This window comes from Rosa rugosa, chromosome 4 (assembly GCF_958449725.1).
Source record: "Rosa rugosa chromosome 4, drRosRugo1.1, whole genome shotgun sequence".
Classification (NCBI taxonomy): domain Eukaryota; kingdom Viridiplantae; phylum Streptophyta; class Magnoliopsida; order Rosales; family Rosaceae; genus Rosa; species Rosa rugosa.
The window spans coordinates 24,672,201-24,693,729 of NC_084823.1; the positions used below are offsets into that span (position 1 = coordinate 24,672,201).

General features: G+C 36.1%; 3 protein-coding genes across 9 annotated transcripts; 2 read left to right on the forward strand and 1 right to left on the reverse strand.

The window, feature by feature from the left end:
- Window positions 1-3,432: 3,432 nt before the first annotated feature.
- LOC133745761 (uncharacterized) lies at window positions 3,433-6,903 on the forward strand. Of its 5 annotated transcripts, XR_009863761.1 has the most exons (7): window positions 3,436-3,767; window positions 4,315-4,378; window positions 4,565-5,342; window positions 5,438-5,591; window positions 5,803-5,922; window positions 6,226-6,317; window positions 6,623-6,903. XR_009863761.1 is itself a non-coding variant. In XM_062173881.1 (3 exons), the coding sequence occupies exons 1-3, from the start codon at window positions 5,915-5,917 to the stop codon at window positions 6,823-6,825; spliced, it is 303 nt and encodes a 100-aa protein (XP_062029865.1). In that variant the 5' UTR covers window positions 5,801-5,914; the 3' UTR covers window positions 6,826-6,903. The 5 variants fall into 5 exon arrangements, 1 of the variants encoding a protein (XP_062029865.1); XR_009863764.1 differs by lacking the exon at window positions 4,565-5,342 and having other exon boundaries at window positions 3,433-3,767; XR_009863763.1 differs by having other exon boundaries at window positions 4,565-5,591; window positions 6,648-6,903.
- Window positions 6,904-7,054: 151 nt separating this feature from the next.
- On the reverse strand, window positions 7,055-8,909 carry LOC133745760 (uncharacterized). 2 transcript variants are annotated; one of them, XM_062173879.1, is made up of 3 exons: window positions 8,739-8,909; window positions 8,517-8,580; window positions 7,055-7,694 (listed from the first exon to the last, which is right to left on the reverse strand). In XM_062173879.1, exons 1-3 carry the CDS (start codon window positions 8,757-8,759, stop codon window positions 7,321-7,323), a joined length of 459 nt encoding a protein of 152 aa, XP_062029863.1. In that variant the 5' UTR covers window positions 8,760-8,909; the 3' UTR covers window positions 7,055-7,320. The 2 variants fall into 2 exon arrangements, with proteins under 2 accessions (XP_062029863.1, XP_062029862.1); XM_062173878.1 differs by lacking the exon at window positions 8,517-8,580 and having other exon boundaries at window positions 8,739-8,905.
- A 4,552-nt stretch (window positions 8,910-13,461) lies between these two features.
- LOC133745389 (uncharacterized) lies at window positions 13,462-20,271 on the forward strand. Of its 2 annotated transcripts, none has more exons than XM_062173448.1 (8): window positions 13,462-13,574; window positions 13,986-14,632; window positions 14,751-14,828; window positions 14,969-15,212; window positions 15,503-15,599; window positions 17,961-18,099; window positions 19,086-19,472; window positions 19,964-20,271. In XM_062173448.1, the coding sequence occupies exons 2-8, from the start codon at window positions 14,009-14,011 to the stop codon at window positions 20,156-20,158; spliced, it is 1,764 nt and encodes a 587-aa protein (XP_062029432.1). In that variant the 5' UTR covers window positions 13,462-13,574; window positions 13,986-14,008; the 3' UTR covers window positions 20,159-20,271. The 2 variants fall into 2 exon arrangements, with proteins under 2 accessions (XP_062029432.1, XP_062029431.1); XM_062173447.1 differs by lacking the exon at window positions 13,462-13,574 and adding an exon at window positions 13,582-13,732.
- Window positions 20,272-21,529: the final 1,258 nt, after the last annotated feature.

Here is a 21,529-nt window from a genome sequence, read left to right on the forward strand (position 1 = left end):
GGGACTTTCAGAATGATACCTGAACTTACAAAGTTATCAATGTGATACCTGGACTCATTTTTTCGTATCAACATCGTACCTATAACCAATTTCCGTAACGGCTCCGTGACGAAAATTGGCCGTAGGTATCACATTGATACGAAAAAATAAGTCCAGGTATCACATTGATAACTTTGTAAGTTCAGGTATCATTCTGAAAGTCCCTAAGTGTCCAGACACCGTTGGTGAATTTTTTCCTATTTTGCACGTGCGATGCACGTGAGTCACTTAATGAAGACAAAAGGACCGATTTACCCTCAAATTCTTTCTTTCTTTTTTTTCTTGTTTTTCTTTATTCTTCTTTCTTTCTTTCTTTCTTTCTTTCTTTCTTCTTCTTCTTTTCTGGTTTCTTCTTCCCCTGATTTGAATCATCAAGATTCAAATCATCTTGCTCGTCCGATTCCTACCGCCAATCGCCGATCAAACACCGCCGCTGCGTCTCAATCCACCTTCATGCACCATAGATGTTTCTGGCTCCCCCAACTTCAAATCCTATAGCAAATTGAAATTGTGCATTGAGGCTTCACCGCTCACTCCGAGTTCATCCTCGCCGTCGTCGCCAATGACAAGACCACAACAACCTCCACCACCGCACAACAACGTCGTCCTCCGCTGCTTCTCGATTGGGTTTGGGGATAAGGACTGCTTCTTCCTCCACCGCTAGCGAAATCGGGGAGGCTCAATGCCACATTCTAAGGGCCACCGACCGGAAGGACCGCCACAGCAAGGTTTGCACCACCAAAGGCCCCAGGGACCGCAGCATCCGGCTCGTCGCCCACACCGCCATTCAATTCTAAGACATACAGGACCGGCTTGGATACGACCAACCTAGCAAGGTCGTCGATTGGCTAATCAAGAAAGCCAAGGCCGCAATCAACGAGCTTGACTAGCTGCCACCGTGGAACCCAAACTAAATTTATGTTCATACAACATTTTCTCCGACGATGCCGATATCCGCCGCGCAGGACACGCAGAACGTGAGCCTCAATTTCTCGATGGTGGAGGCTCCGAGTTCTTTGTCTACTAATCGGCGAGGTACAATGGTGGGTAGCAGCGGAGTGGCGAAGCTGGTGAATAAGAAAAGCTCGAATTTTCTGCAGGTGAGGATGGTGTGGAGGCCGAAGTTGTTAATCTTTATCTGTCTAAAATTGCCTCTGATCGAAGTTGGGCTAAACCAATGAAGTTGCAGGTGAGGATGGTGTGGAGGTGGTGTTGCATGTCAGGAACGAAGGAGAGGATGGAGGGGTGGGATTGGAGCTGTGATTTGAGAGTAGAGGGCTGGCAGAGTCTGAGTTTCTGATCAATGGTGTATAAAAGGGGGTCGGAGGAGAGAACGAGAGTGGTGGTGGTCAAGTCATTGGCAGCGGCGGCGGGGATGAACTCGGAGTGAGCGGTGAAGCCTCAATGCACAATTTCAATTTGCTATAGGATTTGAAGTTGGGGGAACCAGAAACATCTGTGGTGCATGAAGGTGGATTGAGACGCAGCGGCGGTGTTTGATCGGCGATCGGTAGTGGAAATCGGACGAGCAAGATGATTTGAATCTTGATGATTCAAATCAGGGGAAGAAGAAACCAGAAAAGAAGAAGAAGAAAGAAATAAAGAAAGAAAGAAAGAAAGAAGAATAAAGAAAAAAAGAAAAGAAAAGAAAGAAAGAATTTGAGGGTAAATCGGTCCTTTTGTCTTCATTAAGTGACTCACGTGCATCGCACGTGCAAAATAGGAAAAAATTCACCAACGGTGTCTGGACACTTAGGGACTTTCAGAATGATACCTGAACTTACAAAGTTATCAATGTGATACCTGGACTTATTTTTTCGTATCAATGTGATACCTACGGCCAATTTCCGTCATGGAGCCGTTACGGAAATTGGTCATAGGTACGATGTTGATACGAAAAAATGAGTCCAGGTATCACACTGATAACTTTGTAAGTTCAGGTATCATTCTGAAAGTCCCCTAAGTGTCCAGACACCGTTGGTGAATTTTTCCCTAATTTAAATGAAAAATTTTATGTTTATTCTTCTTGTGCTTGTTGAGTTTTCGCGTTTTGGATTTGAATTTCTTTTTTCAAAATTCGGGGCGTGACATGTAACGTACAGTCACTACATTATACAGTTGAAGGAAGGCAACTTTTGCCGGACAGAAGGGTGCATCAGACCGGAACAAACCCTTGACGTGGCTTTAAAAAATGTTATGGAGTATGAGGCCTGCAACACCGGTTATTCACAACAAGTGAACAAACTAATTAAACAAGGTTTACGTCAAATTTACTAAATGTTTTATTTTTTGTAAGAATTTCTTTTCTTTTTTAGAAGGAATTCATAGGTCTTCAGGTTTGAGGAGAATGTCGACAAGGTGCCTTACCGTATCTCTATCATTTTATTCTCTTAGTGTAAGGTGTATGACTGGATGTGCTTCAGTATGCTAGACTAAAAAGTTTGAATTAATTAGGTAATGGCTCTATCTGACAACTCTATTAAGCGAGTTATTATGTGTAATTTTGTTGAATTTCAATATTAGTTGATTATTCTTCTAAAAAAAAATCTGATTACGGAAGAATACTTTTTGTAACAAGTTTCTTTTTTTGTTTTTCTTTTTTTTTTATTCAGACTTTTTGTAACAAGTTGAGCTGGAATTGGCCAGTGATATATTTCTGTACAAGTGTAAATGAGATCCAAGTTTAAATAAAAAAGAGAAGAAGAAAATATTAAAGCTAAAAGACAACGGCCAAAGAAATAATTTAAGACAAAGGGTCCTCCTTGTAGTTGTCTCGGTCTAAACAAATTTGTGAGAAAGCGGACGTGTAATACGCAGACACCGACTTCTTGGAGGCCATAAAAGAGGACAATGCCAAGGCTTAAGGAGTGGCTCGTTGTTGAGATCAAGTCCAACCCCTAGAGGCCTTAGCTAGTTAGCACATTTGAATGTATTGAGCAGCCATCTTCAGGATCCATTAGTGTTACTAGGACAGCTGGCACCAGTGGTCCAGAATGTAAGCTGATGTGAACTCCCTTATATTTTGTAATGGCTCTCCATTTTGGGACATCAATGAAATTATGCATTCTCTTTAGCCTTTCTTCTTCTCTATTCTCCCTCTGGTGCTTAAGTTGAGTCTATCACTCGTCTTCCCCGAGGCCATATTCAGAATTTTTGAGTTCTGAAAAAAAAAAAAAAAAAAAAAAAAAATGAGCCACGCCACAAACCAACCTAAAAACTCTGTCGTTCAACAGAAACAAAACCACACTATTTCTTTCTTGGCCCAGCAGACAAATTTACTATATATAAAACGTCAGTTAACTGTTCATAAGCCGTTTACTGTTTGTGAGCTGTTTTGGTGTGTCGGCTGGAGCCGAGCCGATTTCTATATACACCGAGTCACCGACCTATCTACAAATCTGGAAGCCTCTATCTAGAAATCTCCTTCACTCCCACAGACGACTACATCTTCAACTGCGGCTCTTCCTCTAACGCCACCTTCTTCAACTACTTCTTCATCGGAGACTTCAATTCGGGGTCGGGTTTTGTCTCCACAGGCTGCAGAGCTAATAGTTATTGACCGTCTTTCTAGGACTGCACGTCATGTGCTCAAAAGGGATTAACTTTAGTTTAGGATCAAAGTCTCTCATGCCTTTTGATTTCCAGAAGCCTCCATCAACATCACTCTTTCCTCTTGGCCGACATCGAAATCGCCCATCAACATCAACATCAACATCGCTAAAAGCTTGGTAAGATTTTACATTTACTAGATTCAAATTCTTTGATTCAAGTCTTTTAACTCTTTTTTTGCTGGATTGTTACAGTATTCAATTAGTTTTACCGCATCATTAATCTGTGCTTTTAGTTTGTTTCGTATGGGTGAAGATTCGAGGTTTCAAACTTTTTCGCTTCTATCGTTTTTGTTACTTTTCATCTACTTTGCCTTTTGATTGGGTTTTTTGTTGTTGTTGATTTCGAATTGATATGGATGTTTATCTTTCACAAATTTTGTTTCTTTTCCACTTTGAAATCTGACTGATTAATTGGAAAGATTTGAACCTATAAAACTGCAAGTAGTTTCACAGTTGTTGACACTCATTATCCACTCTTCGGATTATGGCTCTTTCCAATCATTGTTTGCTTCTTATATCAGATTTCTATTTGTATTACATTTGTAACATCTGTTCTCAATCACGTTTGAATCTTTGCTTTGTTTTTCTGAGATACACTAAAGCTACACATATTTCGTTATTGTTGATTTGTGGTTTAATTGATAAGTTCTTTTCACATGTTCAGAATTGTCGTGCATCAATTTGCCAACCACAGTTTCAAATTGGATTGAAGCTTGAGCTTCAACCAGGTAATTAAAACATTCAATATTATTTCATTTGGTTTGTACTTAAATTTATATGCCATTGAATAATAACTGAATCAGTTTGATGACATTACATATATATTACTAGAGTCTGCACCCTTATATCACGAAACAGAATTCCTGAAATACTACTTTGTAACTTTGTTTACTATTTGTTTTCTCTTCAATCAGTTGCGATAAAGAAATTGGGAAACTCAGCTGTAAGGTTTGGAAATTGATGTATCAGTATTATTCCAATACTTCCACTGATATAATAGTACATCTTATAGTCACATTATGATTCTTTGTATACCTGTTAACAATAAAGAGGATAATGTCTGTATTTCGCACTGCAAAAGCAAACAAAAGTTCTGTTTCTCTTGGAATGAGTTAACAAATCCAACTAGGCTATACCATATCTCTTGCTTTAGAATTGATCTGCTGGCAGTTTTATTCCGCAGGAGAACAAAAAAATAACAAAAGCAGGTGCTTAAAACCTCTTGAAGGGTTTTCTTTATGGTCTGAATGATAAGGGAATAATACCTATTTATGTGCCATGGTTGGGTTTTTTGAAGTCTAAATTTTGGAACATTATGTCAAACCTGTGGGTTTGCACAGACCCAACATTAATTTATGCAGTGAATAATAGATGAACTCATTAGATGAACCATGCCATTAATGTCAGCACATAGAAGTTGATTTGAGTAAGCCACCTATCACCATCCAACATTAAGTTCATGTAGTTCTAAGTTAATTGGTTTCTGAGTTCTTAATTAGAATAAAAATTTCCTAAAATATATAAACCAGATTCTGGAGTCAAAGGCTAACCATCAGTATTATCTTTGGTTGAGTCCTTGACTGGGACAACAAAGTGGATTATGGTGCAAATAGATAATCAGGATATTAACCAAACAGCAAAAAATCTGAACTTCCAAACTTTCCATAATTCATTCCATTCATGTCTCCCTTAGTGAGTTTCCTCAAACTATTATGTTTCTATGATTAATAAAAGTTAACCTCTAATGTAATAATGCAATTCTTTCTAATTCTTTAAATGTTTTGCAGGACTGCACACATGACTCCATGCACTCCAAACAAAGAAAGTCGGTTAACTGCTCTTCGTCTTTGTTTACACTCTATCCTCATTCCCTCACGGTCTAAGCTTACCAGTTTTATACACAGGCCCACCCGCATCCATTCACCTCTCTTTGCTTGCTTGGTATGCATTTCAAACGCACAATCAGTATGCATTTCTTCTGGTCCGATGTTTCCTTGCCTTGCTTACTTCAACTTGAACATTTGTTAGAGTTTAGTTCTTTATAGTTACACAATTTTGTTATTCTTTTCTATACATATTGAAAAGTGTTTATGATATTTTCTGTTCTGAAGCTTACTAATTAATGTATTTGTTATAATTATCATATTCGCAGGAAAAATGACAGTCAGCCCTATGGAAACGCTGAATCGAAGTCCCCCTTTGAAACAACAACACATTGTTTCCCTCTCAGATCATAATAATTCACCCAGGACTGGCTTGACAGTATGAAAAGGTATGTTATATGGATAGACTTAATTCCCCTCCTGATTTCATTCAACACATTCATTACTAGACATTGACATCTTAATGCATCGTTCGTTAGTTTGATACATTTATTTCTATTACGTAGTTTGATTGTATAAATATTATAATCTACAGATGGAGAAGTACAAAGCAAACAAGAATTAATATATATCATTCAGGTCAAAGAATATCAGAAGAGACATAAAGAAAATCTTGCTATAATGACTACATCTGTTTTAATTAGTTTAGTTACTCTTGATCTCTTATTCCTTCCTTTGATCTTGATCTGCAGGTGTGGTCCTTGGAACATCATATATATAGCTCCAAAATATGTAGAATTGTCAAGCTTGGAACACCATAGCATCATAGCTCCAAAATCTTCAGGTGTGCTATTTGTCTACTACATTCTACTAAACAATCTCATATTCTTGAATTAGTTAATTTAGTTTATTCCTTTCAAGCTTCATTCTTTTCTCACTGTATATACTCAATTTTTTTTCCTTTGAATTCAAGCACTGAACTTGAAAAATGAACCATCTTTCGCGTATCAAAATTCATTATCGTATTTGCTATCTATAATCATATTATGTTCAACTTTATTCTCATTTTACATGAACCTCTAATGATAACAGTACTAATATTGCCTTCTCCAGTTTCATTGATTCAGTTAATTTTCTGTCAAATTACAGTGAAATTGTTTTTCTGGACAAACAGTTGGACTGTGTTCAAGCCACATCTAGCAATCGAGTTAAAGTTGATTATGAAGGAACAATTACTTTTTCATCAGCTACCTGTATTCAAGCCAACATCCATCAAAAGCTTCTCACACACCAAGCCAAATTTCTCCACCAGAGTCAAAAAGTTCAAATCAAACCACATCTGTACATTTTGACGAAAACAATTAGTCTTCAACGATATTCTCATGTATAAAAACAATTACTAGATGAATAAACTTCAGTTAGTCCAATCATATGTAATAATTTCTATTTCCCATTACATACTTCTAATTCATTACTCATTGATAACGGTATAAAAACAATTACTAGATGAATAAACTTCAGTTATTCCAATCATATGTAATAAGTTCTATATCCCATTACATACTTCTAATTCATTACTCATTGATAACGGTGAATCCCGCAGCAAAGCGCGGGCAAAATTTCTAGTATATTAAAAAGGAAAGCATAAACCAAAGTGAACCTTCAGTTTTCCTCTCATTTGTGTCATAATACACATCTCAGTGATTAGTCTTTACCACAAAAGTAATTAGTCTTTTACCACCACGACACCAGACTAGTCCTAAACTCGACAACTTTACTTCAGTCACTAATTCTTACAGAAAAGCAGAAACTGATCTTTCATAAAAGCAGAAGTGCAGAACACCAAACTAGTCCTCATCCTCGTCAAGAAACAGAAAGATCCGACCAGTTTGTTTATAGCTATCTGGCTTTTCCTCTTCGGTCTCTTCGGTGCACCGGGGCTTACCAGTCTTGGTCGGACAGTCTGAGTCCCCATTCCAGTGCTCACCTAAGGTACCACAATCTGTACACCTCTTAAGAATAGCACAGGCTTCCCAATCCTCACCAGGGTGGCCATCCCTCTTACCGCAACACCTGCAAACTCTTTGAATGCCAGGAGGAAGAGATGCATCATGTGGGACGAATTCCTTATACGGACACCATGGAGTGCCGTGTGTAGTGATCTGACCGCATATCAGACATTCATCAGGTTCAAACTCTAAAAGTGGATAACTGTCTTCATCTGTTATAAAGAAAAGAATTAAAAGAAAAGAAAAGTAGGCATAGCTGATTTATACAGAAAAATACTTGTAGAGTTATAAGACATTAAGCTAACTACTCAAATACACGGCAACTATTCCAAGCACTATGCTACAATTAATTAAGGAAGCCATTCCAAACAATGACACAATACTTATAATCCCTTTTGTGTATCCATATACTATTATAAAGAGTCCGCCATTTGTCAACCATCAGAAATTTTGTTTATACACTACCTTAAGGATCAAATATCTATCAATATGAATTTAATGATCAGTAACAAAAATGGCCAAACACAGAAAGAAATTGATCAATAAATAAAAACCTCAAAACTATCTTAGGTACCACCTCCCATACTAATCGGGCGTGTTGGCAGTTTCAACTTTAAAAAATGCAAACAGAATGTAGTTGTTCAAGTTCAAGCTAATGATCATTTCAGTTACTACAAACCATTCAATCCAAGTATAGCTTAGTCAATTCAAATTGAAATACTCCAGAAAAGAGCTTCTTTTTTCTTTTTTTGAAATTGAAAAGATTAGTAGCAGTAGATTTTCAAGAATAAGTGCAACTTACAATCATGAAACTTTGTTGAGAAATTAAACTCAATTAACCAAATGACGAAAAATAAAATTTCCTCAACTATTTTAAGGATATTGTACTAGGTGAACAAAATTCATCTACATACCAGTGTACCACAAGTAAACCAAACCAAAGGAGCAGAACCAGAATGTTCCTTTTCCTCAAACCACAGGGAGCTCAGGCAAATTTCAGATTCAAAACCCTAGGACAAAAATGAAAAGCGTACCTCCCATATCGAAGGGATACACGGTGTCGTCAAAGAAGCCAATTTCATGTAAATCGATCACCAGCTATTAACAAATATATATAATATTCTGTCATTGAAGAGAAACAACAAATACCCTCTAGGAAATCTTAAATTCAAGGCCCATAAAAAGAGAATGTTCACACAAAAATTCAAGAGTAGAAAACCCTAAAACAAAGATCAAAAGCATTCATAAATACGTACATCCAATATAGACTTCCACATCTACAGCTCCACGCCGCTTCTTTCGCTGGCCGTCGGATCCTGATCCGAATCCCACATCGGATTTGGGTTTCTCTTCGACTTGTGTTGGCTGGAGCTTCATGATCGATCTCAGGCTTCCAGAATTTGTGAGATCAGAGGAGACGGGTTTCTTTTTTCGGTTTTTGAAGGAAAGAGTCCGTCTCATCACATTACCACGTGGCATGACTCTAGCGGTTCTGATGCGTGGATCGAGGACTCTAAAATCACTTTGGGCCTGACTATCCTAAAAAGATAAGATATCTTGTAGGCCCAATTACTATCATGGAAAATCCCGCGCGTTGCTGCGGGTGTTCAAACAAAATCTGCCACGAAAAGATGAAAATATCTTTATATCTATTTGAACCCAGCAAATTTCTTAGTAAATCCAGCGGTTAAAAAATATTTTTTATTTTCCAATTTTGTCCTCGATATAATAAACCCAGCAGCATACACAAATCCTTCTTTTGGAGTCGGATCAGAGGCATGCTATGAAGAGGAGGAGGAAGAAGAAGAGAAATGGTAACGACAATGTGTTTCATTATTGTGAGCATAATCGACATCCCCATTTAGGAGGCTAAAGTGGGATATGGGGCTGATACCTTCTTATTGTTGCTTTGAGCCTCTGGTTTTTCAATCGAAATTTTGTGATTGATTGCATAGTCATCTACAATGTCAATTATTTGATTGGGAGACTTCAGTCAATTTTGTTCTTCTTTTACGTTACCTGAAATGAGTTTCTTCATTTCTTCAATTACCTTAAATGGGTTTCTTCATTTCTTCTACAATAGTCTGGTCTCAACCTTGAAGATGGTGATCGAGATAATGAATGTTTGCTGGGTTTATTTAAACAGGGGTAAAACAGGAAATATAGGATAATATTTAAAATGCTGGGTACACTAGGAAATTATTTGGGTTTAAATAGCAACCCACCTGACAGCCTCCGTAACGGAGCTAACGGCTTCAGGTACTATTATTGGTCGGGGATAAAACCTCAGATACCATACTGATATTTTTCAAACTTGAGGTACGAAAATTTAGAATAAGGGGCGCGTTCGGTATTGTTTTTGGAAACAGTTTTCTGTTTTACAAATCCTAAAACAGCCGTAGAACGCGTCTGGCAGATTGAATTCCTAATCCGATGAAAACTCTATCTTAAATACAGAATCAATTTTACTCTATCTTTTCCAAAACGATATATCAGCGTATCCTTCATTCTTTGAAAACAGAATCCTAAATTTGTGAAACGCGGGATGCTGAAAGAGAAGAGCGGGATTTCTTGTTTCCGTAAAAGATTGCAGCGCGGGATGAGAGCGCGGCAAATTTTTGCCCAAAGGCTCTATATATTCATCGATTCATTGTTCTCTGACAATCCATATCTAGTCGCGTTCATCTTCTTCAGGAAGCAGAGCTTCGTTTGGACTCTACTGCTCTAGGTATGATAGTCTTCTCCTAAATCTTGAATTTACTTCAATCTTTCCCTCATTCTGAATTTGCTGTCGAAAACATGTCAATTTTTGTTAAATTTTATGAATTTACTGATGTGTTACTGCCAAAACCAAGTAGGAAGACAGAAGCAAGGGCGGCATCTCTACCCACACTCGTTTTGACGCTACTGCTCCTGGTATTCTTTTGCTTTTTGTTTAAGCGTTTTTTATATAGCTTGGAACATGATTTGGATTTTTCTTGGGCTGTTCTTTTGTTCTATTGACTGTTCTTTTGTTCAAAGTGGATATATATCATATGATTACCATTTATATTATGGACTAACTTTGAAGTACATTTGATTCGTTGGCTGGAACTTTGAAGTACATTTGATTTAGTTTATATATCCTATATATATTGGTCTTTGCTGGAGCTTTGAATTACATTTGATTAGTTGTACTTGATTCTTGTCATTGTTCTGCTTGGTTATTTTGATATTGTCTCATTAGTGCCAAGTTATAAGTCATTGTTTATGTTGATTCTGAAAGGCTACTCTCTATTCATTGAAAAAGCTTTGCCCAGAAATATGCCTCACAATAATAATCTGATTGGATAGCAATAATACTATTTCTTATTTGCTTACAATCCTTCTTATTTGATATGTGAACACTCGTCCTTATGTCATCTCTTAGTTCCTGACATAGTGTGTCAAGAGCAAGATTTTTCTGTTATTAGATTAAGCCCAGCATGTTACAAAACAAAACCAAGGATCTTCAGTTTGTCAAATGTGTCAGACAATACTAATCCCCAAGATAGTTTATTCAAAAAGGTGCTTTTGATATGTAATTTGGACACTTATGAATTTATGAGATTGCTTGGTTGATGGAAACTATGCATTTGGCTTCATCGAATGTATGTATATTTGTTTCATGATTTTTATGGACTCTGCCGTTCCCTTACAAGGTAGAAACATATTTATTAATTTTCAATGTGGGTTGACATCTTTACTAAAACAAAACACTAGCAGAGGAAGTATGGGCTACATATATTAAGGTAAATTTAGTATTAAACAATGATTTAGTGTTAATCCATTGTTTGCTTATTGAGTTTTCAATATTTATTTTGCTATATGTAATATGCATTTTTCATTGTAGAGAGTGCCAGGAGTGAAGCCATATCGTAAGAAAGGGTTGGAACATTATGAAATTTTAGGGGAAATATTTAACACTACTACTGCAACGGGTCAACTACATTATGCCTCTAGCCAACTCCCTCCCAATTCAGATGAAGAGCGCGAGTTAGAGAACAAGTTTCTCAATAATGGAGTTCACATCAATCTTGATGAGGATTTCAATATTAATAATGCTCAAATTGAGACAAAAGGAAAAAGAAAGGCTATGACAGAGGCTCCAGCTTCAGAGCGTCGTACAAAGAAATGGGACAAAATGGAAGCCTACTTAGGAATTTGTGGTGAGGTGATGAAAGAAAAGCTACAACAAAGAAAAGAAAAAAAAATGCTGAAGAGAATAAGGAGAAGTACTCCATTGAAGCAAGGACTAAAATATCGAGCTTCGAGGAAATATTGATAGTCCCGGAAATGGAAATTTCAACGGAAATATCGATTTCGATAAATATTTGAAAAAACAACGGAAATCTATATAAAAATATGGAAATTTGAAATGAAGCTTTAAGAAATGCTTATTTGATCAATTATCTCTTGTATTTATATCAATAAAATGTTGAGCAAACTCATTGCATATGGATTTGTAGTGAAATAAGATAAATTCATATGCGCTGACAAAATAAAAAAATTTGACATTTAACTTAATACATCTCAATTCTCAACTTTTGTTGTTATATGGATTGGAACACAATTTGAAACATGAAATTACACCTATAGTCTTTTATACATCCTAGTTTATGTGTAATATAATCGAAAATAATACGCATTTATTACGTCTATTTACCGAAACATGTTAATGTAAAACTAATCTAATTAGAATGAAAGACAGGTTTAATCACACATTTTCATTTATTTTTACAGAGATAAATAATTGTTTGGCTAATATGGTTTTTATTTTTTGGTCAAAATTTGACCAAGAAATTTGGGTTTTGTTAATTGTTAGAAGCTTTAACTAATTTAATTTCGTTTTGGAAATATCGAGTACGAGTGTGATAAGATCTTAGCTAAGTAAGAAACTAACATGGTGGTAAAGCAAAGAAAGAAAGAGCTGATGGTTTAAATATAAACCAAGGTGCATGCATACTGAGCGTCAGTTTGGTTGGAATGGTAAAAGCTTTCAACTTATTTGGTGCTGGCACAGGTTTGAAACCCAGCCTTGAAATTTTGGTTGGTTTATTTTCTAAAAAAATGCTAATATCTCGGCAAAGTTCCCTATATTATCGGAATTTTTGAGATATTGGCGAGATTTTCTCGAAATTATTGGGATTTCGTCGATATTGGCGAGATTTCGGGAAATTTCGATAAAATCTCACGAAATTTAATTGGGAGGTAACTAAAATATCGCCATGTGAAAAAAACGAAATTTTCGCCGATATTTCGGCGATAATTTCGATTTTTAAGTCCTTGCATTGAAGAGTGTGTGCAAATTGTGGGGCTTTGTTTTTGACAAAGTTTGGATTGTATGATGATATGACAACTTTGTTTTGAATATTTTGAGGAATTAATTTTAAATTAATCAGTTACTTTATTTCTTAAAGTAAATTTGTCACATTTAAAATTTCCATACCAGACGCGTTTTCTGTTTTTTATTTTTAGAAAACTATTTTGAAAATTAGCCACCGAACGTATTCTCAAATCCAGAAAATACATAATTTAATTTCCTGTTTTTGTTCTACAAAAACAGTTTTTAAAAAATTATTTTGCAAAACGTTACAGGACGCGCTCTAAAACGTCATGTACTTTACGAACCATTTTCTCTAAATTCTATAGAATTCATAGATTTTTTGAATATGTCCAAATATTTTTTTTTGTGAATGAATGGCTGGTACAGCTGCCCTCAAGCCTTGATTAATGAAACTAAACCCCTGGGACATTGAGCCTAAACCCCTGATTACAATAATACTTCTAAAAACTCTACAAACTCTACAAACCCCTGATTCTATACGTCCAAATGTTTATAGAATTAAAATTTTACTTTACAAATCCAAATTAAATACTTTAATACTTCGAAAAACTCTTTTTTAAAGTGCTAATAAATCATAATTGAATACCAAAAAACTTTTTAAATCCAAAAAAAATCTTTAAAACACTTTAGAAATCTAAATACACAAGGGAAACATATTAACCCAAAAGAACGAGAAAAACAGAAAGAGGAAAAAGTAAAGGATATCATCGTGTTCAAAAATTCAGAGGTACTGTATTCCGATATCCGCTCTTCTTCTTCTTCTTCTTCTTTTCTATGTAATTGACTGTGATTTCGATTTTTGACGGAGCGCTCGGTTCTCGTCCAGCAAGGTTTAATTTAGGGTTTTCAACTCTTGTTTCGTTCGCCTGTTTCCAAGACAATTTGGTTCGTTCTCTTGTGTTTAGAGCAGACTGTGTATATGTTTTGACTCAAAGTAGGAGTATTCCTGCTTACATTATTGAAATTCTTTTAGTAAAATTTTACAATTTGTGTTAGTATTGGAGATTGGATACATCTGCAACTGTTATTGTGCGCCATCAATGAGTTATTAGTTGTTGCTCAAAAACTGAATCTGTAATCTCTTGTTTTTCAAAATTGCATGCTGTAATCTTTGTTTTAAGGAACTGAGCTTATGCAGCGTGGAAGAAGAGCAGGTCAGACATGAAGCGGAAGCGTGGGCACAAGAACAAGAAAGGAAAGCCTAAAGGTCCTTCTGTGCCGGTTGTTGTAAATTTGGAGGAGAACGAAAATTTGGATGAGTCTGGGGGCGGGGGCGGGGGCGGCGGCGATAATGATGATAATATAGATGATTCTGGAATGGAGGTTGATACCCCTTCTTCAACCGGGACGGATCAGCAGCAGCACCAGCACTACAATGTTGCCAATATTAATCCCGATGGTTCAATTGGTAGGGGGGCTGGGAAATCAGTGGGGAGAGTTAAAGTGAAGCTTGTGACTCCCAAAACAAAGGAATCTCAGCTCACTTCTTCTGAGGCATACACACAAAGTGATACAGATAAGAGTAGTCAACAAATGGGTTTGGAAAGACAAGGTGTGCTGTCTGAGAAAATGGAGGATAGTGCAAATTCGTTGTCTAAAATGAAATCTGGCAATGTGTCAAAGAAAGCTGGGAGTATAAAGATTAAACCATCCAAGTCACTTGGGTCAACTATTAGCCATAGTGATCCTGTACCCGCACGGAGTGAGAGTCCACATGAAAAAGAACTACACAGGCCTCATCTAGAATCTCGATACAATAAGCAAGAGTTAGATACTGCACTCACGGTATGCTCTGATAAAATCTTTTGTTTTGAAGTCTTTAACTTGTTGTCATGGGATTCTTTTTATATCGTGTTTAATTTGCATACTAGCACTTATATTGTCTTTATTATCCAACTCATAGGTTATAAAGAAGGTAATGAAAATGGATGCTGCTGAACCTTTTAATGTCCCTGTCAATCCTGAAGCTTTAGGAATACCTGTAAGTATGGAACTAACACCTGCATACTCCAAAACTAATATGATTCTGCTCAGACACGTGTATTGTTGTTGAATATTCCTATTAATTGAATTGATTTTACTTTTTGGGGGTGGCGTGGGGTGGGTTTTGTCTTCAACCAGGATTATTTTGATGTGATAGATACACCAATGGACTTTGGAACAATATGCAGCAACCTTGAACTGGGTGTTAAATATAGAAATTCTGAGGACGTATACAAAGATGTTCAGTATATTTGGGACAACTGTTATAAGTATAACAATAAGGGCGACTACATTTTGGATCTTATGAGGCGGGTGAAGAAGAATTTTGCAAAGTATTGGACAGCAGCTGGGTTATATAGTGGACAGTCGACGGGAACTAGTGGTGAGGGTCTCCTAAATTATACTTTTTTTCACCAGTTGTTACATGTTCATTTTCTGGCTCTGACCAATTTATATATAGTTAGTCTTTCTTTTCTGCTTTTGTTGCATAAAATATATGCTGCTTAGACCATGTCACAAAATGGTTATATCAGATTATTATCTGGACTTGAGTGCTTATAAAGATTGTTCAGCACTTTTTTTATGGCTTATCGTGCTCTTCTGTTTATTGTTACAGACTTAAGAAATGCTAGTACACAGCAGTCTAAGCATTGTTAGTCTTCTTCATTTTAGGTGTTGAAAGCAGTCAAGAGAATATCTCACCATCTGATCAAGGGAAAGTACATATGAAAGGTGGCCAAATAAAACAGAAGACACGAAAAGGTCATGGGTATGTTTCTGCATCTTGGTTTGCCTTATTTTGTAACTCGCAACTTTCAAACCTATGATCTGGAACTTGTTTGAGTTTATTGCTTTCCATATGTTGTGTTTTTGGCTCCTTGATACAATCTGGAAAAGGTAGGATTCAGAAGTCAAATCCAAGTCTAGAAAGGAAAGAGGTTTGCGCGCAGCTTTTCTATAAGTTCTAGGAAAGTTATTCTTTCAGATTCTGCTAGGATTTGTAATATAGGCTTAGAAAGGCTTAGTATATTAGGATTAGGAATCCTAATTGCATGTTGTATCAGCAGCTTCTATGCCCTATAAATAGGAGCTGCAGGGGGTTTTCTGAGAACTAAGACAGAGAGTGCAGAAAACTTAGAGTCAAGGTGATAGAGAGATAAGAACTGGTCTGGGGGGTTTGAGGGATCTGCAATAAGTACTTGTAAACACCTAAATTCTTCATAGTGCTAGTGAATCTCTCAAGAGAGATCACGAAGTGGACGTAGGCTAAAGTTTTGGCTGAACCACTACAAAACTGCTGTGTTTGTTTCTGTTTTCAGTTCATCTATTATTCTGATTTTTCTTAAGTAGTAAAACACAACGATCCTAAGGGGGGCTTACACAATACCATACACCTTTCTTTTTGTTTTTTGTGTTTTTGCATTTTGTTTTTGTTCAAATTCAAGTGAGGAAATCTGGATCTGGATTTATATAATAGAAACATAAATCAGGAGAAGAGAGGTGTTGGATCTGGATTTTATATAATATAATATAATAGAAACAAGTCATAATGAATGGCTTTTGTGCAGCAACCAAGCACCATTGTGGTGTTGGGGGAAGTCTATTCTCAGACCTCGTTAACTAGTATAGTTAAAATCATAGTGTAATAGCCTCCTTGTCTGATATATGGGTAGGTTTGAAGCCCTTCATCAGCTCATAATAGCTTCTTTGCCCTTGTTAAGTTGAAGCCTTGGAGTACCTTTCTATTGTGGAACAACATTTTTTTTTATTTCCTGTTAATGCCAACATACCCTTCCTTAAACACTGTCTAGTTTACGTTATTGTTAATGCCAACATACCCTTCCTTAAACACTGTCTAGTTTACGTTATTGTTAATGCCAACATACCCTTCCTTAAACACTGTCTAGTTTACGTTATTTTCAATTTTGTTTTGGTTGTCAAGCAATGTTCTACTTGTGAATGGTTGAATCAACTTAGCTGGAATTACAGTAGCTAGGAGCTTATGTATATAATCATTATTTGACTTCATTGTCAAATTTAAAAATAAAAAAATAAAATAAAAAATACCATGAGCCCATGACACTTTCATCAATTTCCCTTTGTTTTCTGGTGGGGAGAATTATGGGGTTTGGAAAGGAATGAGATTGTTTGCAGGGAAAACATGTTCAATACAAGTGTCAGGCAAAGTAGATCAAAACTGTTATAGTTGATTTTCTTCTGCCATCAATGTCTATGTAGGCAACTATGTACTGTACTCATGATTGTTATACTATAGTTTTTCCCCATGCAATCAACACAACCAGAAATAAATTGCTGTTAATGTTTCATATCAAAATGACAAACATGTTGTATGTTTGAACTTGTAGTTTTTCTATTTAGAATATTATTTGTCTCATCGGTACCATGTACGACAACATAAGGGGACTGTTGTGTAGGGTTATGGTGGATTAGAATGATAGGTTTGTTAATATATGGAATAGTTTAAGAAAAGAAATGAAGTTTATGGCTTTAAAGAAACAGTAGAGAAAGAGAATGAAGGGACAAGAGAGACTTACAAGGCCGGACAGGAGATATCATTAGCACCAAGCCTTCAACAACACTCATTTTCATTCATTGCAATCTGATTTTCTGTACAAGAGATAGCATATATTAACGTTGTTCTGTACGAGACACCATAAAAAAAATATGCATAAACAAAGAACAGAGAAACAGATTGGAATGAATGAAATAGCTATTTCTTAATTTTCATTCATTCCAACGTCTAATTAAAGCACCATAGAATACTCCCTAAACAAGACACCACCCATAGATGACTAAATACATAGTATTCGACTAGGACTCAAATAAACTCTTGATACCACTAGCCACGCTCTTAGTATAACTTGATATTAATTTAGAACGATTCTTGATTTATTCTGTTTATGTATCTTTCATTGCTCGACTCCTATACATAGGACATTTATTTTTGCAACAAAAAGGCTTTAGTTTAAATGTTGTGTGAGCTTATTTGGCTCCCAAATCGGGTACTTCTCCTATGGAAGCTGTAGGCTGTAGCTACTGTATCATTTTCTCTCACTGTTTAGTGTTCAAAAGATCTTTTCTTATTTTCTTATGCTCCTTCCATTTGCAGAAGGCGTCACAAATCCGACTGCTTATGTGCTATTTGTGTTCTAAAACGCCGTAGAAGGGAGCGTGAGGAGAATGCTCATATTGTTAAAAGCCCACTTGGAGCTAGTGATAATAATCTTTCCCAGGAGTTCAGGCAAGAGGTAAATTGAAGGTTTAGCCACCGGTTGAAATGACTGATTGAATTTCAATTTGAATACCTGCTATGAGATTTGCTATGAAAAGATTGACATAAGCCAATAGATCCTTATTAATTCATTGCGAGCTCCTTTTATCACATTTGCCGATCAGAGTTGTGTTTGGTTTAGTGTTATCTTGACAGATATTATGTGCTCTTTGTGGTTGTTTTCACTTTCCTACAATATAGGCATTTCAAATAGAATTATGCTCTTTATAGAAGAAATGAATTTAGAATAGGCTGTCTTAACAGTACTTTTTGCACGAGAAACTGGTTTTTTTTTTGTTCATGAGAATACTAGCACAACCAGTTGAGCTGATATTGTTTGGATTACCTCATTCTGTACACACACACAAAAAAAAGTTTATGAGTAAACAAAGAACAGAGGAATAACTATTGACAAAGTTGTATGGTACTTTTTGTGAGATTTATTTATTTATTTATTTATTTTTTGGGGAAAAAGAACGGATTGGGTCCTCTTCTTATTTGGTTGCCTAAGGTAATTTATTTAGATGAGTTCTCTAGCTCTCTTTTGATAAAGAGTACAAAGACTATTTATTGGAGAGTAAGTTCCTGTCGTCTATTTAACAGAAACAAAGTAAAAATTCTTATTTTGAGCTCCTGTGTTAAGTGACACCTGCAAGTGTGACTTTCTTCCCAGTTTTTCTATTTCCTTGAGTCTGGGATCGCGCCATTTCTGTGGGCTGGTTCCACCCTTTACATTAGTTTGGCTACTTGATAGCCGGAAGCTTTCCACTCCCTGACCCAAAAAAAAAAAAAAAAACAAAGATTAAAGTTGGTGATGATGCATAGAAACAGACTTCCTAGAACATTGATGTTATACTTGTGGAAAAACATGTGCCACTGTAATTAATTTTTTTTTTATTGTTGGTGTTATTATCATACTTCTGAATATTCTGGGGATAATAAAATCTCTTTTCTCTCTTAAAGGAATCTTCACATGCGGAGAGTCCTTCTGGTGAAAATTCTTCTTCGGATATGGATGGATCATTGGACCCGAATGCAGATGCTACGGTGGAAGAAACAGAAGAGGTGAAAATGGGGGTATCCAAGCAGCAGTTTGATTGCCCATCAAGGGAGAAGCAGGAGGAGGAGGATGATGATGATGAAGAGGATGAGGAGGAAGAGAGTGAGATGGAGATGAAAGATGAAGGTAATGGTGAGGGGCTACAGCAGCTTGACAAATCAAGAGAGGAGCCTAATGAACAATTGCAACCAATGATAACTGAAAAGCTTGATGCTGGGATGCAAACTGATACAAAAATGAATACTTTGACGCAGCATGAAGGAGGAATCGAAGCAGATAATAAAGAGAAGGTACACTATTTTCTCTTTTTTGGAATCAACTATTTTTTAGCTATAGTAATGCCATATGTTGTGTCATCATATAAGGAAAAAAATAGGATTTATAAAGCTAATGAGAGGAAACAGAAAATGAGAAAATAAAAACTTTAAATTATCATCCTTACATAACACTAACTAGCACCAAGTTTGTGGAGAACTTCAACCCTACCCCATCTTCATCTTATAGTTAAAATCGTTAGAAAGCCAATGATCTTTTCATTGAGGAGAGTTGATAAAACAGGGGTTTGAGGTTTTTGTTGAACATTCAAATAAGCACAAAAAATGCAATCAGTTAACAGAATTGAGCTCAGAGTGGATCCACACCTTTTCCTTTATTGCTTTAACAATCTAATCGCCTGAGTGGTTTAGGAAGCTCCTACCTCAAAAGGTGCACGTTATTCATATTAGATTTTATGAGTTTTTGTTTATCTGGAAATTGATTCAGCAAGGTAATTTTGTTGCAGGAAGCGCAAGAAATACATAAGAAAGTTAAGGCATCTGAAAACTTGCAATTTGAAAATCCCATGCTTGTGGATCTATGTGGGATTCTCTTCCCCAAGAATAGCAAGTCTATCTGGAGTGGACCTCATTCACTTGTTCAGCATCGCACTTCTCATACTAGTTCAATTCATGCAGTTATTAACTTGCTTATGAAGTAGGTGATATTTTAAGAGAAGATCTTTCTGTAATTTTAATTATATTTGGAATGAGAGAAGTTCAGTATGTACTGAGCCACAAATCCTATTTTGCTTTAAATTTAATTTTGACCGAATGACTCCTGCCCACCTACGAAACAATTTTTGAGAGAATGCAAGGGAAAAATGAATCCAACTGTTGAGATAAAAAGCACAGAAAAATGAAGTTATATTCTCAGAAATTTAACTTACTACATGTCGTTGATACAGTCCTTCAAGAAACGGTTTCTTATGTGAGCTACGACAAAGAACCTTCCTTAGAATTTTACTAAAAATGTTTCTACCCAAAAAATAAAATGGCAAAGTTAAACTAAAGGAAAAACTTACGTTACGTATTTGACAACACCCCATTTGACAACCCCTTACAATCTCCAATCCCCAATTTCGTTTACTTGCTAATTTGGACAATTATTAAATAATGTCTCATCACCAACTATCCATGGATTGAATTGTGCACTTGCGAAGCTTTAACTTGTGTGGATTCTCACAATTTATTTAGGGTTTTTGTTCACGTAAAATCCTACTGTGCTCAAACACCTACAACCGTTCTCGATCTTTGTGCATATTCTTGCTCATGAGCACTTGCTATCTTTGGCTTTGCTTCTTTGTCTCGGTTTTAACTAATTTTCATGTAGAAAAATATATAACAAATTACATAGAAGTTATTGACAAAAGATGACTTAACAAATACAACATTTAAAGATTAAATTAAACAGTATCTTACAAATAAGGACAACCTCCTCTCCACTTACCACATGTCATGAGTTAATTTACTTTTTTACCGTTAAGTACTTCTTTTGACTTTTTTTTTATGCTATTTTTTTTTTCCTGAGAATAATCCCTTTATGTTACTTCTCAAAAGCAAAAAAAAAAAAAAATCTCTTTCTTTTACACGTTGCTAAGAGAGAGAATCTCAGAGCTCTTCGTCAAACTTCTTTTTCTTCTTCATTGCTAAACGTGTCCTTGGTTCAGTAGCAGCTTCATTTGCAGTAGCAGGAGCAGTAACAGTAGCAGTAACAGTAGCAGGAGCAGTAACAGTAGCAGTATCAGGAGCAGGAGCAGTAGCAGTAGCAGTAGTAAGAGCAATAATAGTAGCAGGAGCAATTAGATCTGTCAATCCATGAATGACAGATCAATTCAATTTGAACACTAGCAGATCATATCATAGACAGTAGTCAATCATATCATTGAACCAAATTGCAGATCATATCACTGAACAGTAGCAGAGCATATCATTGACATAAACTATAAACTATATAGTATCATATCAATTCAATTTGAATAGTAGCAGATCAATAATAGATTTTATCATGGTTAGAAAGAATGAAACTTTCT

What these genes read in the sequence shown, in the direction of transcription:
- LOC133745760 (XM_062173878.1), bottom strand. Translation starts at nt 8,859, where the DNA reads ATGAAGCTCCAGCCAACACAAGTCGAAGAGAAACCCAAATCCGATGTG. An exon ending in TGTGGAAGTCTATATTGGAT is followed by an intron (nt 7,695 to 8,738) that starts GTACGTATTTAT and finishes TCTTTATAACAG; the next exon opens with ATGAAGACAGTTATCCACTT.
- LOC133745761 (XM_062173881.1), top strand. An exon ending in CATAGCTCCAAAATCTTCAG is followed by an intron (nt 6,318 to 6,622) that starts GTGTGCTATTTG and finishes GTCAAATTACAG; the next exon opens with TGAAATTGTTTTTCTGGACA.
- LOC133745389 (XM_062173448.1), top strand. Translation starts at nt 14,009, where the DNA reads ATGAAGCGGAAGCGTGGGCACAAGAACAAGAAAGGAAAGCCTAAAGGT. An exon ending in CTGAAGCTTTAGGAATACCT is followed by an intron (nt 14,829 to 14,968) that starts GTAAGTATGGAA and finishes GTCTTCAACCAG; the next exon opens with GATTATTTTGATGTGATAGA. An exon ending in CCCAGGAGTTCAGGCAAGAG is followed by an intron (nt 18,100 to 19,085) that starts GTAAATTGAAGG and finishes TCTCTCTTAAAG; the next exon opens with GAATCTTCACATGCGGAGAG.